Source organism: Filicampus tigris, chromosome 14 (genome assembly GCF_054856515.1).
Source record: "Filicampus tigris isolate MCC_2025a chromosome 14, RoL_Ftig_1.0, whole genome shotgun sequence".
Lineage (NCBI taxonomy): Eukaryota > Metazoa > Chordata > Actinopteri > Syngnathiformes > Syngnathidae > Filicampus > Filicampus tigris.
This window is the reverse complement of record NC_141230.1, coordinates 24,137,501-24,155,000: the sequence shown is the minus strand read 5'-3', so window position 1 is coordinate 24,155,000 and position 17,500 is coordinate 24,137,501. Positions and strand designations below refer to the sequence as shown.

The following is a 17,500-nucleotide window of genomic DNA, read 5'->3' as shown; positions in this document are numbered from 1 at the left end:
CAATGTATGAAAAGTACAATATAAAGAACATTTGATTTGATCATTTCACCAATTTCTGCTTTCAGGTGTAGCAAGAAAAATCAATAGCACCGACGGAACCAAATTCGTAACTTGACCAACTATTTGCAATTGACGGGCGCTGAGCGGCTTGGATAACGGACGGATGGACAAGCGCGCACCTCATATAACCGGGGTGGGAGCAGCCGAGACATTCATCGTTAATGGGAAACTTGAGCTTTGCACCGGCATTCACACCCATTTGGCGGCAAAGAAACAACTCAACTCGGACCTTAGTACGAGTCCATTTTTTATTGTTCTCCAGACACTTAATACGGAGGAACACATGAGACAGTAAGTCAAATATTCCTATTTCAACACACGACACATTCTTATCGTGGTGGCCTAAGTTCTTCCTGTGAGCATTCACCACCGCTTGAAGTGCTCTGACATTTTCCATATACATCAAAGTTAAACATTCTTCATTTGATTGTTCTTTTCAGTTGCCTCAAGGGAAGATAAGCGGTCCAGAAAAACGGATGGAGGGATGGCTGTTTCTGCAAAAGAAACACGTCAGTTTGGATTTTTCCATGAATCGTTTTTCGCGTCATGCTGTCGAGCGTTTTGGCGCTATCTGGTGGACAAAGTGAGATCACGGAAATTTCCAGTTGACAGCCAAAGTTCTTGTGACGCCTGTTAAAAGCGAGCGGTCCAGATGGCCTCTGGTGCAGGTGGTTGCTCTTCAGACGGTTTCTCATCATGCTTTGCAGCACAGGACGAGCATGGCCATCTGAGGGAAGGGAAGGGAAGGGAAGGGGCATGACATTATTGTGATGATGATGATGATGATGATGATGATGATGATGATGATGATGAGAAACTATACTTGCGCATGGTGGCCATCTGCTGAATGGTGTCGGGGAGCGGGTGCGTGAAGGTCTCAGGCAGGAAGACGCTGAGTGCCACCCCGGAACGCAGACAAGGAACCCACCAGAATCCACGGCAACAACTCGTACCGCGCGCGCCTGACACACGCGCCATTTCACATGGCATACAGACACATGCGCACAAACATCCATGCGTTCTCATCATCCAACTTGTACCAGTGAAGACCGTTGTGAATACCTGAGTCAAGACCCCAGTAAAGACATACACAAAGAGCCAGATGAAGACCCTGAGTGAAGAGTTGAATAAAGACCCAAGTGAAGACTCAAGTAAAAAAATATAAATAAATAAATAAACTGGCAAAGACCTTGAAGTAAGACTCCAGTGAAGAATTTAGTGAATACCTCAGAAAGGACCTGAGTCACAAGCCCAGTGAAAAGCCTCGAGAAGATTCTGGCGAAAACAAGAGAAAGGACACTAGTGAAGTCTCCTGTTGAGGAAAACCCAGTGAAAACCGGAGAGAAGATTTCAGTGAAACCTCTAGAAAGGACCTTAGTGGATTGTACTCATTGAAGATTCCTGGAAAGACAGGAAGGACAAGCCCACAGGAAAGAGCCTGGTGAGGACCCTGAGTGAAGATCCCACCACAGACCTAAATGAAGACCCCAGTAAGTGAAGACCAGAGCAAGGGCCCCAGTTAGGACCCAAATGAAGACTCTGACTGAAGAACGCAGGAAGACAGAACTGAATGCCTGAGTAAAGACCCCAGTGAAGTGACCAAGGGCTATAAGGATAGACTTGACTTGACTAGTCAACTATTCCACTTAGATAGATTAGATGGGTTTTATTTGAAAGGGGAAAGTGCAATTTGACATAACACATGAACAAACATGGTTAAAAAAAAAGCCAGAACTTGCCAAGAGGCTATTTTTCAACTGTAGTCCCCTAGCTGGCCATGATGTAAAAAAAAGCATTCAAATGCAATTACAAAATAGAAATAGAAATACCAAGACACTTAGAACTCGAACTGACCCAGTTCTAGGATGTAGGGTGACACTGCGGACCCAAGTCGTGACAACGTGGCACAGGAGGACAAGGCTGTGTTCCGTATTACAGTGGGGTACAGTTCTCCACTGTATGTGCACAAAACACTCACGCCAGCCAGGACCCCAAACTTCCCCAGCAGCACCATGAACAGGGTCAGGCCTGGATGAGCTGTAGGGGGAACAGACAGCACAAGAAGCCATCAGTTTGGACCAGCGCTGTTCAGCGTGGACTGAGCTGTACTTCACCGTGCACAGTGATCCGGACCAGGAGCAGCGCTACAGCCCCCAGCAGGGAGAAGGCGATGTAGGACAGACGGCGAGGAAAACGGCGAGAGGCCAGCCAGCTAGCAGCATATGCAGGAAGCTCAATGGCCGCCACCAGGAAGTAGTTCGCAAAGGGGTTTCCAGACAGAGACGACATGTTGAATGACATGCCGTAGTAGCTGACATTCAGGGAGAACCTGAATGCAACATAACAATAAGAACCTCAGCTGCCCGTTGCAATTTTACAATGGCTTCGGAACTCGCACTGAGAAAGGAAGTTAGTTCAGTTTTAATGTTGCATACCATGATGACCTAGCAAAGGGCAAGGACAAAAACCCACCAGACCATCCACAGGATCAGCGTCATGTGACAAACATTCCTCGTCCGCACCAGGTCCAAAAAATCCATTGATTCCGACTGGTAGCTTGACGGAGTCCCAACCTGCGAGGACACAAACCCCGGTGAAGACCACATTCAGGACCTGAGTGACAGCCCTAATGAAGATCCCCAAAAGACCTCACTGATGAGGACCTCAGTGAAGACCCTTGTGGAGGCTCTTGTGAAGAGCTGAGTTAAGGCCCGAGTCAACCCCCCCATTAAAAAGCCCAAGAGGACTCAATTGACGACCCGAATGATCCGATCAAATCCAGGTTCAGGTCTGCTCACCTTGGTGGTTTTGAAGATGACTTGCGGAGCTCCCACGCGGTTCTCCAGCGCAGCTGATCTTAGCAGAACTTCGGCTTGTCTCAGACGTCCACGAGACACCAGCCAGTGAGGAGACTCTGCAAGGGGCCTACAACCGAACACAAAGGTTAGTACGTGACGTGGTCTTGACTGCCAATTCAGGTCGACCGGGATCAGAGGAGCATGATGTACAAGCTACATTAAGGTTGGTTGTCATGAAATTTCTATTGATGGCTCTGTGCTGGATTGGATGGTGAAGAAGTTTCCAGAAGTTCGAACAAGCCCAGCTCACCACCAGAGCGGCACACAGGCCAGACCGGGTAGCGCCAGGATCAGTGCCAGGAGACGCCAGGTGCGGACTAGGTAGGCGGTCCCAGGCAAAAGCAGCATGCCGAACACCTAAGCGAAGGGCAAACACAGATTACAGAAGAGAACCCTGGTTGGACCCGTCAAGACCTCTGAGCCTGAAGAAGAACAAGCAAACCATTGCTCAGTATGCGGTGCTGGGGTTGCCGCAGGGCACTTTTCGGTGTTCCCTCTAATTCACATTGTGCACAATCTTCTTGTGTGTGACGTGTCAGCTCAAAAGACAAGCAATCCATAAACACGTTCAGAGAGGTCGTTTGGCAAATGAATGCAAAGAAAAACGAAAGAAGTCTCACATTGGATTCCAAGCTCTCATCATCCATTTATGGTGGTTGTGATCGTTTACTGCATTACAAAAATAATCCTAATTTACAGTCACGGTGTGACTCACCTGTAGTTGACAATTGAGTTGAAGGTGAAGTAGACTCAGAAGTGTAGTAGCGCAAACTAGTAGCCCTCCCTTGGCATCAGTCATGAGCTCAAAAGTAGCGCTCACGCTCAAAAACATTGGCGAGGACATCATCACTCCCTGTCAGGGTATATATCACTTAAAGTGGGAAAGTCAAGCCAAACATATTTTTCCCATTTTTTACATTTCGTGCAGGCCCACTAGTTGAGACAAGGCGTTCTGATTAATATTGTGTTTGTGGAATATGAGTTCAGCAGCAAAATTCACCCGCTTTTCGCCATCTCAGGGCTCAAATAACGACCAATCGTGGCTCGGCTGTTTTCTGAAGCTTGGATGTGTGAGGTGTCAGTCGAAAAAAAAACACTTGGAAGTCTACTCGCAAACAGTTTGGAATGTCCCATTTAGAATCTGCTAGGCTAGAACTGCCCGGGAACAAAAAACGGGTTGCGCACCTAGCAGAACTGTTCGGAGTCAGAAGTCTTCGCACATTCAGAAGTGAACTCTGATAAAAGCCTGGTTGGGTGAGCGGTTCTGACCTGCAGGGGGATGGCGACCTGCGTCCATTCCTGGCTGAGGTTGCCGTCGGGGATCTGGCAGGCGTGTGGCGGCGTGGCCAACAAGTAGAGGCTGGACCACTCGCCTTTGGAAGGGACCCCAGGAAGGACACCGAATCCTCGTAGTCCTGCATCGCCCACCCGGCCTTCCCTTACCAACGACACGGTTTACGAGCACGCCCACCGCTCGACTACACGGCCGCCAAGAAAAACGGCGCTTTGAACACCTTGCCAATGAAAAGACCTTGACTCCTCCCCTCCACACACATCTCTAGACACGTTGTGTGTCTTAGCCCAGTCCACACATGCAAAACTTTCCCTATCACACACTTTCTTCTTGTTCTTACACACATTAGGAGTCACTCAAACACAAAGACAAACATTCACTCATGCTCACATTTTCCTTCACACGTCAACCACGCGCGCACTCACACATTTGCATGTTTTCTCTCACACGACAATCTGTCATTTGGGCACTCATACGCGGTCACTCTCAATCACTCTCTCACAACACAGTAAACACTCGCTCTTCACCAGTTCTAACAGCATCCACATCAATGGACACACTCACTCATATTTACATGACGCACTCATACTACCTCAGTCACACACACATTCACATTCTAGTCTTTGGCATCGGTGTTAACTGCTAGCCACTTGCTCTTGTCGTGCTTCCGGTACAAGTCAGCGGTAGACTCCACTCAGGACGGACGGTATGTCTACGCATTCCAAACCAAACTCTTAGCAAAGTTCTGATACAGTAATAAGTCCAGTCCGAACCTTTTAGTGGACTTTGGTCTTCTGGCACTCATGCTAACCAGACAATCACACATTAGCAACAATGCTTGTTGCTAATGTGTAATTGTCTGCTTAGTGGACTGAAGGAGCATCCTTCAGTCTGGTTCAATCCAGTTCTCATCAAGTTGATCGTCAACAAACATTGGATACATTCGCACGCAAACACTAGCCGCTAATGTTAGCAACACACTAACAGTAGTCTAACAGTAGCTATTGTTCCTCCGGATTTTGTCAGGCCAGGACTCAGGTCTCGAGATGATACAGAGCAAGTCAATCAAACGAAGCTTTTCGGACCAGGTTGCCAATGAACGGCCCTTGTAAATGTATAAAAGTGGTCCCAACACAGACATTCAAAGGGTCATAGGTCACTCCTATTTGCTACTGCGACCTAAGTGCAAGACAACTTAACTGTACTTGCCAATCGTGTCCTGTACTGGGTTGAAAAAAGGACGGAAGAAAACAGGATGAAGATCGGGTGGCCTTTTTTGGCTCGCATGTGACCACTCGGTGACGTTTTGAACAGAGCGAGAGAGCAGACACACAAAAAGCAGCTTGTTGCTAACAAAGACTTTATAAATTAATAAAAACCTTCCCTTTAGTGTTTTTGTGACAGCAGATCATTTTCCACCCCTCACATACATGCAATGACAGTCAATCATATACAAAAATATTCCTTTGACGCGTTAGACATTTCTCCTTCGCACGGAATCATTTCTTTGTTGTTTTCTTACACTATTTACACGTTCCGTTTGCGTGTGCTGACTGCCTCCACGTTTTTGCATAGTTGCAAACTGGAAGAAACATTTGATCAGGTGAAGAGAAACATGGCACCTGTACAACAACAGAAACAGTCAAAAAGTGCAGTAGGGGGAGGGACTCACTTGACTGCAGCCACAAACCACTTGGCAAATAAACCAAGAGACAAGTGCTCCAGCCTTGCACACACTTGTTTTTCGTTTTAAAGTAGTGTCCAAACTACAATCATCAATCGTTTGTTTTGACTCGATCGTTGAACATTTAAAGTGTTGATGTCACTACTATGGCAGGAGGGACGAATAGTCTCCGCTTGCAAGACAACAAACATCAATCGAGGAAGACTAAAGTCTCATTGGCAAACATTCTTACAATATGAAGTCTTAAAAGCTCCTTTTCCCTTTTTTTTTTCCCCCCACCGCCAAGTGCTTGGCGGCAAAACCTGTTACATGACACCAAAGCCTTTGTGTCTTTTGAAGTGTATTGTTGGCAGTTAGCACCAAAAGCTAGCAGAATGGAGCCGAGATGCTGGAAAGTTGACCTAAAAACTTTGTCCCCTTGGTCCAAAAGTGCTTCCGACTGGCCCTCATTGGCCCAAACTGGCTCTAACTGCAACTTACTGATCCTGAATGGAGCACAATTGGCTCCGACTGGTCTAAACTGCTGATGCAAACTGTACCTTGCCGGCTGTAACCGGTCAAAACTGCGCCGAAGCACTATTTACTGGCCCCCAACGAGTCCAAAGCCGTAGAGCGGCTCTGGCGCGGTCGGTAAAGCGAAGGGTCGGTAGTTCGAATCCTGACTCCTACTGTCCACCTTGCAGGTGTCCTTGGACAAGACACTGAAACCTAAATTGCTCCCGTGTCAGCATTGTAGATGGGAAAACGGTTCTCAGTCGGTTCAATAAATCCATCCATGATCTGAACCGCTTATCATCATTGTTCTGAAGTGGCTGTAAGCCTCCCCCTGCAACGGTGCTTCCAATTGCAATTGCTTTCCTGGTTTCTATTGGGTTCAAATGCTCGTGGACTGCTAAGACCTGGGGTGGGGCCGATTTGTGAAAGGTGAGGATGTCAGAAAGCACATGAAGTCAGTTCACAACAGCAGCAAAACAAAAGCGGCACATGGCACACTGCATTCCGCCTCCTGGCACACAGCCTTTCAAAATAAAACACATTGAGGGAGGATGGGGAAAGTTAGTGTTTTGCATACGTGACAGCTGATGGATCACCGTTTGAAAGGGAAATACTTGGAGCAGCACCAACAAAGTGCACTTGGACCATACGGTCAATATGATACATCATATGCACAAGATCACGTGCACGAACGTGTCCACGCCCAACAAGGCTTTTTGCCATTGTTTCGGCGTCCGCCCTTCGCCATCTACCAATCAATGTCCATTCCTCGGTGTCTACCCCTGAGCATCCTGACTTTCTCCTCTGAGGCGCGTACTCGACGTGCAGGTCGTTCTCATCCACTCCTCTTTTAGTCTTCGTCGGCACCATGGAGTTGGACGAGCCCTCTATTCCGAGACATCTACTCCGAGTCGTACGCCCCTTTTGCATCTGGTCTCAATCTCTGACCCTCAAAGAGCCTCTTCTCCTCTCATCTGACCTTGAGGATCTACCCCTCAGTGTCTCATCCTTGGCGCCTGCCCCTTGGTGTCTACTCCTTGGCATCTTGAGCTACATGTCTGTTGCTCGGAGTCTACATGTCCCTTCTGCATCCATTCCGAGGCATCTACCTCTATCCGTCCACTCCTTGACGTCTGGCCCTGAAGGGGCCAGTTCACCTCGGAAGCTAGTCTTCGATGTCTACCTCTGGGCGCGTTTGAGGTCTACTTCCTGGAGTTCAGCCCTCGGTGAGTGACCTCTCAGGCATCTACTCCTCGGCGTCAGTGCGAGTGAAGGGCAGCGCCACCGAGTGCTCCTGGGCGAGGGCGGCGAGCTCCTTGAGGAACTCGCAAAAGATGACGGCGCAGTAAACGGCGTTCTTCACGCGCAGCGCCTCCGCCTGCTTCTCCAGATTGGACGCTTCGCCAGCGGGTCCTCCGGTACCGCCTCCGCGGAACAGAGCGCTGTGCAGCGTCTGGCCGCCCACCCGCACGTGGGCCAGAGCCATCTGGGCGGCGCTGCGGGTCCGAGTGGGGCTGTTGGTGTGGCGGAGGATCAGGTCGCTGAGGGACGACTTGCGACTCTTGACTGAGAGGAGAGAAGACCACGAGTCAGCGCGAGAGGAAGTCACCACGGCCGCCCGTTTTAAACCCGAGCTCACCTAGCGAGTCCGAGCGCCGGAGGGGGGGGACGGCGCCGGGCGGCTCGCTCCAGTCCACCTTTCCGCGAGCCACCAGGTACTGCTGGGCCTTCCTCAGCATGGCAGGGAAGTCCTCATGGGAGGCGGCAAAGGCCTCAATGCGGTTCTTCACAGAACCCAGGACCTGCAGACAAATACAGCGGCGCCTTCAGATACGAGAGAGACCAGCTCAGAGTTTTTCAAGGCACCGGCCGTCGTCCGACCCATTTGCCGCTTTAACTTGCGAGCGCAGATGTGACACGAGTGCCATACGGTGGCAGTGACCCAACTCGCAAAGTCGACAGTCGGGTTAAAAAACAAAAACAGCTCAAGCTGCTTCAAGAGACACTTGGGCGAGCTTAACATTGGCACTTTTACAGAAAACCTATACAATAGGTTTGCTGTAAAAATGACATCAGTACTAAAGTGCCCCTCGACTCGGCAGCTTGCAGCAGCAGCAGGCGAATTGGAGCTGTACGCCCCGCTCTTCCCTCCCCGGCTAAAGGTAGGATAATGGGACGGCTAAGAGCAACAACTAGCTTCAGGTCGTTGTGTTAGCACAACAACATTAGCTCCTTACTCTGCGTCCAGCCTGCGTCAATCTTTATGTCGCGGTGTTGCCTCCCAAGCAGTCGCCAAGACACCGCTTGCAGCCGTCAGAGAGTGAGCGCCGTCACCTGCTTTAGCGTGACGTTTAACTAGAACGCCCAGGGGTTTTTACAACAACTATTGAACGACAAATCTGGTTGATATTTGACAAACAACTCTGCTGGCTACAAGTAGATGACTTTAATTTGTAAATTGGCCGTTCCATGCCAAAATAGCAGGTGATATGGTGGGGTGACATCGTCAAATGTAAAGCATAACTAGCCAAATGACCGCCTTCTGGGCGTTCTAGTGGTAAGCCCTCATCGAACAAGCGTCAATGTTCAGCAAACAAAAGGTTCCAGCGAGGCTGACTCCACAACCGACCGAGTGTGACCGCATTGGAACGTACCTTTCCGGCTGTTTGCGTTCCAAATTGGACAGCGTGTTGTCAGTCAAAAAAAACTGGGGCCATTCCTCATCCAAATAAATGTGCACATATCATTTCCACTTCAGTCTCTGGAAATATCCTGACTGGTGCTTAATGCCTGGCCCGTCCTAACCGTAATCAGCAAAGAAGCAGTGTTTTTTTTAATTTAAGCAAAGAAGCAGTGTGCGCTGGTCCCAGCCTAAATCTATGTAACTCTGCTCACTTCCACATTTCCCGACTCTCATATAAATCAGCCAGAGAGAGGTTAATCCTTTTGATATGTTGAAGTGGACATTAACAGAGATGTCCGCATCAATTTTGGTGCCAATTGATCGCCGTTTTTGGACGTTATAAGCAATGAAAGTACAATGATTTCCAATGGAGAGTTTGGAATCGGTTCCTCCCGTGACTCCGGCCGAACAAGGATAGAACGGTAGGTGGCGCGGCCATTGTGCTCATTATCAAGGGGCGTTATTCATGGAGTCACTTATTTCCTAATTTCTCCAAAATGAATGGATAAAATAGAAAATGGCAACTCTTTGCATTTTCCTGATCAAAAAATATACAAAATGAACTTGTTGGTGAAAACATGGCCATCCCTTTAATGCCACTCCCGGGTGACGTTTACTCGAAACCTAAACAGAAAACAGAATGACCTATTGCACCTTTTGTGGCTAAAGACCCCAAGCCAGTCTGTTCTTTTAGTGTGCAACTTTTTGTTTTGTTACTTTGCATTGAATTATTTTGTTTGTAAAAGCTACTGTACTCTTTTAATGATGTGAAGCACATTTTGTCTATGAAATGCGCTACAAAAATAAAGCTTCACCCACCAGTCTATCGGTCTGTCTTCTACTAGCCCAGGAGGCCCCAAGGCAAGCGCACTCCAAGTCGAGAGACTCTTTTCTAACACTGAGCCAAGCAAGTGCCAAGTCCTACACTGACTAACTTGAGTCCAAGCGGGGGCCGCCGGAGAAGAGGTCAAAGGGGCAGAGGCTCACCTGGATGAGCGACTTGACGCTGGGCTGGAAGACCATGTTGGTGTTGAGCAGGAAGGAGCGCAGCAGCGGCTGAGGGTAGCACGCCAGCCGCGCCACCATGCCCGTCAGCAGGATGTTGACGTACAGCGAGTTGTGCAACATGTTCTCCATCTTGGCCAGCAGCACCGCCAGCAGCGGACCTGCACGCATCGCGCAAGTCACGCACACACTCGCCTTTCCCTGCACACTACATTTGGCCTACAGCGCAAGCTCAAACAAAAGCAAAAAAAAGGGCCATTCTTTGAGCTGGGAGTCATTTTCAACTTGGTGGTGCTGTACTTGAAAATGTAAGAAAATAAATAAATAAAAAAAGAGCAGCAAATGGCAGATTTCCTTTTAGACTCTGAGTGGGTTTGAAAATCCACAACGTGAAGCACCCACCCAAAAAAGCTGACTTTAGTCAGGGGGAAATGTTCAAATCACTGTAACTTATAATTACCCATTCACTCGTTTTTCCAGATGTTCTTAAAAACACAAAGCATGCAGTTTTGACAGGCAGTGGCTGGGCGAAGTCACCCGACTGCGACACGCAAAATGCTTTGAATGGACAACAAGAGAGCGTATTCAAGGAGAACGCTGGTTTGCAAATGATCGGAAGGGTGCCACCCCTATGGCAATAGGGGTAAGAACGTGACCTTCTTACCTGTGTACGGCTGACACGAGCCCTGAGCAAGAGACTCGAGAGGTCTCCCGGGACTGCAGACGGCCGTTTCGGAACTTTCCGCCTTGACATCGTCGGCCAACCTTTTCTCCTCCGGGTCCTGGCCACAACGGCGCCGGTCACCCGGGGGCGTCTCCATGGCGCCAGCGGGTGGCGTCACGCGGTCTTCCAGCTCCTTCAACTCCCGGGTGAAGGCCTCGATGTTGATGCCCTCACCGTTGGCGTCGTCTAGGGGCCGCGTCTCACCGGAAGACTGGTCCAGAAGCTCTTGGATGAGGCTTTCCACCGTTGGCCCACGGTGCTGGGCGGAGGCATCGTTGGCATCGGGCAGCAGCGGCCGGGCATCGCTGGCATCTTTGGCCGGGCACCCATTTTGATTGGCGTTCTCATCCAAAAATTCCTCGCGGTCCACGTCTCGCTTCACCTTCTTGGCCTCCTGCTCTTTGTCCCGAGTCGGGCAGCCCTCGCCTGGCCCCGCCGTGCCGTTGAACAAGGCTGCGAAGGAGGCGGCGGCGGCGGTGGAGGAGTTGTCTGGCGCCGACGGGGAAGTGGGTAAAGGCGCGGGGCAAAGGTGTTCTCCGCCTTGAAGGCTCCGCTTCTTGGAGCGCGGCGTGAGGCTGATGCAGTTGTTTTGTCCGATGGTGACGTCCCACTCGCCGCTGTCGTGCTCCGAGCCGCTCCAGTCGGACCGCGCCGCTGCCGCGCCAGTTCTCTGGCCGCCGCCTCCTGGCTGGAGGGAGAAGGGCTCGGGGCACACGGCCATAGAGAGGGTGTACGCGGGAGGTGGCGGCGCGATGCTCGGGGAGGGGTTCTCACCATCGTACGGCGCCGACCAGTCCCGACACGCCCAGGAGCAAAGTTCAATGCCTCGTCGGGCGTCCTTCAGGTAGTCCAGGTAGCCCGAATCCCACGCCACAATTTCAGGCTGCGGCGGGTGCACGGGGCTGTCGGGGGCGGGTGGCTGCGGCGACTCCAAGCCGGCGGGGGTGGGTGGAGCTCCCAAGTGGGGGCCACCGCTCTGCTGGCGGATGAAAAACGCCAAGCGGGACGGCGTGCTGGGTCTGGGCGGAGCCGGGGACTCCACTCCCGCATTGTAGGCCGCTGTGGACAGGAGGAAGCAAAATTTGTTGGAAACTTTCCATGGGAACACAACACAACTGAGCTTGGCTCTGAATAGGAACCGCAATACAATTGTGGAGAAGATATTTTACCGCAACGATTCCCCAAAATGTGCTATGCCAAAGAATCACTGAATTTAATATAATTAAATAGGGCCGATTCTTGACCGATACGATACGTATCGATGTAAGGCTGACAAAAAGCAATATATGACGTTTTTGCAATGATACAATTCGATACGATAAAGGCGCTTTGGATAGAATACCATTTATATAGCACATTTCACAACAGCTACAGCTGTAACAAAGCACTTTACATCAACAACAGCAAAACTTTATTTTGGAAAAACGAATGCAAGTTCAAACTTGAATAAAAAAAGAAAAGGGCATGGGGAATTTTCAGTCTAGAATTATTTTGTTAATTATATCAATTCAATTGATTAATAACTTGAGTTAAAGTGATGTTGTGTCAATGTTTGGCCAGCATCGATGTGCAGCGCCTATCGATGGAGCTCGATCGTGAGGCAGACACATCGATTCATTATATGTCTGGTTATAGCCCTACAAGGAAAAGCTCATTGCCATATTCATTGTTTTTCTTTTGAAATCCAATACATGTGTTTTCTTCTTCTTTCATTGTACAGGACATTTTCCAAGTTGAGTTGTCTCGAAGTACATCAAATGTGTCCGCTTGAATTTTGGGCACTGTATTTCAACACTGGCCATTATGATGCTCGGGGGAGAGCAAAAGATTTTGGGAGGTGGTAATTGGTGTGATAAGTTTGAGAACCAATGTTTTGGGGAAAAAAAAGAAAACCTTTCCCGCAACTCCAGTGGGCGCTGGCTTTGAGTCGAGCAGCCTTATTACAGTTTTGGCATTTTAATTAATAGGTAGGTTCTTTTTTTTTTTGCTTTTTACATTTAGTTAGGTTGAATTAGTTTGGGGGGCGGCTTTGTTAGTTTTTATTAGATTCCGTTTTTTTTTTCTAAAAGTTAGTTTTAGTATTAGTTTCCTTTTCTTTTAATTGTCTTATGTGTGCAGGATTTAAAAAGCACCGTGGTAAGTAATGTGTAGTATAAATTCAACAAAATAGTCTTTTAAAACATTTTGATAATTCAGGGTACAGTTTAACAGTTCACAGACTTGTAATAAGTGCAGTTCTAAAGTTAGATGCAGGTATGCACCCGAATTCAATCAAGCTCGGATGCCTTGTTTGCCAAGTTGCCAACTTCTAAAGTGGATTTGGGGCTTGAATTCCTGTTGAGAAGTATTACATCTGGGTGTACGCTGTACTTGTATATACTTGTGTATATACTTCATAGATCTTTTTTATGTATACAGCAAAAAAGGAAAGCACTTTTTACCTAGCGTTGCGTTTCGGGTTGAGTTAAATAAAACGCGGGGAGCCATTCGAGCGGAAAGCCCACGCAAACTCGTCGTCTCCTCCGAGTGATGCCATCTGTTGGCTTTTTTTAATTGGCTGCTGCTTGACAGCGGCACTTCTGTGCAACACACATTAAGAGGACTACAACTTCCAGACGATTGCTCAACCTTCTCTTCTTCTGCCTAACGACCGTGCAGTTAATATAAAAAATAAAAGACATTTCAAGTGAACCCCAGGGACCCGTGTAGGAAATTAATTGCCAAAGATGAAAAGAAAGGACATTTCCACTCTTATTTTCGTCGTTATTTGTATTTTGTTACCGACAATGTTTTGTCAATTTTAGTTGTAGTTATTTTTGGTGAACTAAAATAACCTTGGCCATGACAGTTTTTCAAGTGACGATCTGTCGCCTGGCTATTTTCTTGCTCTGTGTTGTGAGCCAGAATCCAAACGGCATACGCCGCCACTTGCCAAACTGGAAATGCAATTAAGGGACTGTGATGCCCTGGCACCTGGGCAAGGAGAGCTACCTATCTTCCACGGATGTCTGCTTCTGACAAAATGGTTGCACGTCAGCTTGAATTCCGTAAATATTCTTCCTCAGCAATATCCTGTGGAAAGTGTGGCTTTCGGAGGATTCCCGAAATCCCCCATTTTCTATTCCCGCAGAGACCTCGGGGGAAACCGTCCACAAAGTTGACAGGGACTTTGGACCCCTCGGCATTCACCTTTGCCCTTGGAGGCGGGATCCTCTTCCCGGGCGGTATGGGGCGGCGCGGCGGTCCGGCAGCACTCGGGGATGAGCGACAGGAACTTGTCGGCGCATTTCCCGTACATGTCGGCCTCCCGGATGGCGCGCCGCTGACTCAGCATGACGTGGCCGCACGGGAGTAGGTACCTGAGGGGTCGGCAGAGCGGGTCACGGCCCGCCACGTGGCCCCGCGCGGCGGCGGCGCCGTCGTCACTCATGATGGGCGCGGACGTACCTGAGGACCAGCTGCAGCATGATGTCCTCGCAGTTGAACGACACAAGAGTCCGGAAGAGGCTCAGGGACACCATGCAGAGCTGCAACACAACATGGCACGCTTTCACTCGCCGCCTCCGACAGCGGAAAGTGACTCATATGTGACTTTCCCAAAACGTTAGGATGTCTGATTATTCCTATTCCCATTTGAGGCTTGGATTTAAAAGAAGACACTGAAAAACAGGCCGCAGGGTGACATTGGGAAGTGGACTTTTCTAAAAAGAAAGGAATGAGCACTTCAAACGCCTCAAAAATCTTTCACACCAAACAACTTCAGGGGGAAAAACAAAACAAAAACGAAAACCCCGACTGCTGTCCGAAGTATTTCCTTCTCATGAACGCGGCTGCATTTGAGCCACCTGAGTGGTGACGGCGCTTGAAAGGTTACCGACGCAACTAGAGAAGCTAATTAGTGGACATTTTGTCTGAGCAAAGGGTCGCTGCACAAGACATGCTGCGACAGGCTTCGTGCGGCTCCAAGGTGATTTTCGACAGGCGGCGTCAAAAGGTCTTGGGACTACTTTTGGATTTGTTGATTAGAGTTGGTTGGGATTTCATTTGGCTGTCGAATTTCAAGTTCAGGTTGTTGAAATGGACTCGGAGGCGCTGTTATGGAGATTTCGACATTGACCATTGGGCCCCTGCTCACTTCCTGCAGCACTTCATTTGATTAACTTTCACATCACTTTAACAAACACTGTATAGTACTATAATGCGTCTTCAATGTTGCCTACTCGGCATCCTATGCAGCCTGATCATCCTGGAAGGGGGACCCCCCCCTTTTTCCACTTTTCCTCAAATGTTTTTTTTTGGGAGTTTTTCATTGCCCTTTTGGGGGTTAAGATCAGGGGATGTCGTGTATATGATCTGGTGCATATGTGAAGCCCTTTGAGACTGTTCCTGTGATTAAGGGCTATATGAATAAATTTGACTTGACTTGACTTCTAGAGCGTGGCTGTTCGTTTGGAGTCATTTTTGTTTTCCCAAATATTCTTCCTTTTATTTTTACTTTTGTTTTTATAATAAATATGGATGAATGTTTTATACCTGGAGCAGGGCAAAATTCCCAAAAGGTAGCAAAGACGTTTGGCCATAGTTTTTTTGTTGTTGTTTTTTTTTTTTTTTACATGAACGTACTACTCCTGAATCACTACAACGGGATTTTTAGTGGACATTTGGGGAAACTATTTCGGTCCGCAAGATCCAAGCAAACTTTTCATTTCGGCATTCCGACACATATTCAGTTTTGGCACAATTTGGTCATGTTGCCAATTCAATTGCTGGTGTTTGCTTGTCGTGCAGGTTTGCTAACAAGCATGAGTGAAATGGCGTCATTCTTTGGTCTTCCGCCAGTTGCTTGGACTTAGCCCAGAGTTTTCAGTCCTGCCCTGCCAATTGTTTTTGCTCAAAGTGGCCCAGATGCGGTATTGACACCCACCCTGGAGTTGCTGCCGATGCGCGCGAGCAGCGTGTCCAGAATGGAGTCGTTGTCCAGGCGATGCAGCAGGATGAAGCGCAGGAAGGTCTTGAGCAGGGACGTCTCGCTCACGCTGCGCAGGAACAGGTCCAGGTAGGCCGTGCTGGCGATCATCTCGTCCACCGACGACTGCACGCGCGCGCACACACACGCACGCACGCACGCACCGTTACGTATTAGGCAGGTGGAGCGGTTCCACATATCCTTCCAGCATCACCGTGGCGATGTCTGTGCACGCAATAGTCACACTGCAGGTCCTGCAATGCACTGACGGGCTTCTTTCTGTCAGGCAAGGCAGACATATTTAGGAGCTTCTTTTGGGCTGGCCTGTCGCTCCAAACAAGTTCTGAAGACAAAACCAGCGCTCCGTCTGCCTCTGCCTGCCGGAGCGCAGCGGAGGAGACGTGTCACACAGACTACATCGCCACAAACAACAACAACAACAACAAAAAAACAAAACAAAAAAATGCCAAATTCCAAACGAAGCTACTACTGTTCCATTTGGACAGATATTTGCACATTTGGATTATTTTTGAGCTTTGTGACCTTGAAATGCTCAGAAAATAAGAGGAATCATCTTTTTCACTCGATACGTGGGATCGGGACATCCCCAGAAATGTCAAATTCTTTCTTTAAAGAAACTTTGAAAATCATGTGACTACACGGCCCCTTGGCACAAACGACGTACAAAAAGCGAGCCTGCGCGAATGAATTTGAAATGAAATTCAACATGGTAGAATGACTCTCTCACGCTCGTCTCTCATGTGCCGTTGTACAGGCAAAACATTGCGCACATGCGGCTCAGTGGCGGCTTTTGGTCTGTGACCGCCTTCCACTGATCTGCTCTCTTGTCGCACGCTACGCACGTTATATGTCAACGTCACTCAGACTGGAGTGTTCCAAATCAAGTGGGATCAAATGGCGGGCAAGTGTGCGGAGCGGCGCCGGGCAAGTGTGTGGAGCGGCACCTTGTAGAGGGCGGGCGCCACCACGGGCACCAGGAAGCCGTTGTGCAGATAGTCCAGCAGCTGCGAGCGCACCGTGGGGTGGGCCACCTGCACCACCGCGTTGCAGAACTCCAGCGAGTTCATGAAGAGCACCAGCGACGACACGCCCATCCAGTCCTCGCGCCGCAGCGCGTGCCAGTCGTCCCCGCGCACCTCCATCTTGCGGGGCAGCGACGAGTAGAGTGCGCTCAGGCCCGTCGCCAGCACCTGGGGAGGGCGGGCCGGTTGGCAAATCATCCCAAGGACACTTGGCATCAAAATGTCTCGGGGAGGGGCAAAGTGGGGCCAGCTTTCTAAAGCGCTCCTGAGCTGCTATTAACTCCTTCACTGCCAGACACTTTCAGACCCTCTTTTACCATAACGTTTGAAAAAAAAAGATAAACGCGTTCCTGGGATTGAATGGCTGCGCTGTGAAAAGACAAACAAGTTTGTCAATGGCAGCGAATGAGCTCGACGCTTTATGGAGAGTCGGCAAACGTCGCCACCGCTTCCCGCGTCTTTGCATCATCGGTTGAATTTTCATAGTTAGCTGTTGAAGGACCCCTAGAAAAGGTCAAATGGCTCTCAAAATGGCCGCTTGAAAGCAAAATGACGGACGCGGTATGGGAGTTGACTATTGCAATCCATGTTTCTCATCTAAAGAAAGAAGTACGTTGACAGAAGCAAGCGCAGTGAGGAACTCCCTCCAATCGTCAATCGTGTGCGACTATTGGGTGGCGATGCGCAT

The 17,500-nt window shown here is 49.1% G+C and overlaps 2 protein-coding genes across 6 annotated transcripts in view; both read right to left on the bottom strand.

The window, feature by feature from the left end:
- Positions 1 to 290: 290 nt before the first annotated feature.
- Positions 291 to 5,414, bottom strand: LOC147136965 (organic cation/carnitine transporter 2-like). 3 transcript variants are annotated; one of them, XM_086050874.1, is made up of 8 exons: positions 4,188 to 5,414; positions 3,169 to 3,275; positions 2,859 to 2,985; positions 2,533 to 2,633; positions 2,175 to 2,389; positions 1,915 to 2,097; positions 888 to 1,022; positions 291 to 787 (listed from the first exon to the last, which is right to left on the bottom strand). In XM_086050874.1, exons 2-8 carry the CDS (start codon positions 3,264 to 3,266, stop codon positions 480 to 482), a joined length of 1,167 nt encoding a protein of 388 aa, XP_085907000.1. In that variant the 5' UTR covers positions 3,267 to 3,275; positions 4,188 to 5,414; the 3' UTR covers positions 291 to 479. The 3 variants fall into 3 exon arrangements, with proteins under 3 accessions (XP_085907000.1, XP_085906999.1, XP_085907002.1); XM_086050873.1 differs by lacking the exon at positions 4,188 to 5,414 and adding an exon at positions 3,361 to 4,107; XM_086050876.1 differs by lacking the exon at positions 4,188 to 5,414 and adding an exon at positions 3,361 to 4,107 and having other exon boundaries at positions 541 to 787; positions 884 to 1,022.
- A 141-nt stretch (positions 5,415 to 5,555) lies between these two features.
- Positions 5,556 to 17,500, bottom strand: part of fhip1b (FHF complex subunit HOOK interacting protein 1B) — a 19,761-nt gene continuing 7,816 nt past the window's right edge. For all 3 annotated transcript variants that reach the window (XM_086050868.1, XM_086050867.1, XM_086050869.1), the window contains 8 exons: positions 16,735 to 16,980; positions 15,728 to 15,895; positions 14,251 to 14,330; positions 13,993 to 14,162; positions 10,744 to 11,862; positions 10,062 to 10,240; positions 8,031 to 8,193; positions 5,556 to 7,957 (listed from right to left, as the gene is read on the bottom strand). In XM_086050868.1, the coding sequence (XP_085906994.1) occupies positions 7,638 to 7,957; positions 8,031 to 8,193; positions 10,062 to 10,240; positions 10,744 to 11,862; positions 13,993 to 14,162; positions 14,251 to 14,330; positions 15,728 to 15,895; positions 16,735 to 16,980 (2,445 nt within the window). In that variant the 3' untranslated portion in view covers positions 5,556 to 7,637. The remainder of the gene's footprint in view (positions 7,958 to 8,030; positions 8,194 to 10,061; positions 10,241 to 10,743; positions 11,863 to 13,992; positions 14,163 to 14,250; positions 14,331 to 15,727; positions 15,896 to 16,734; positions 16,981 to 17,500) is intronic.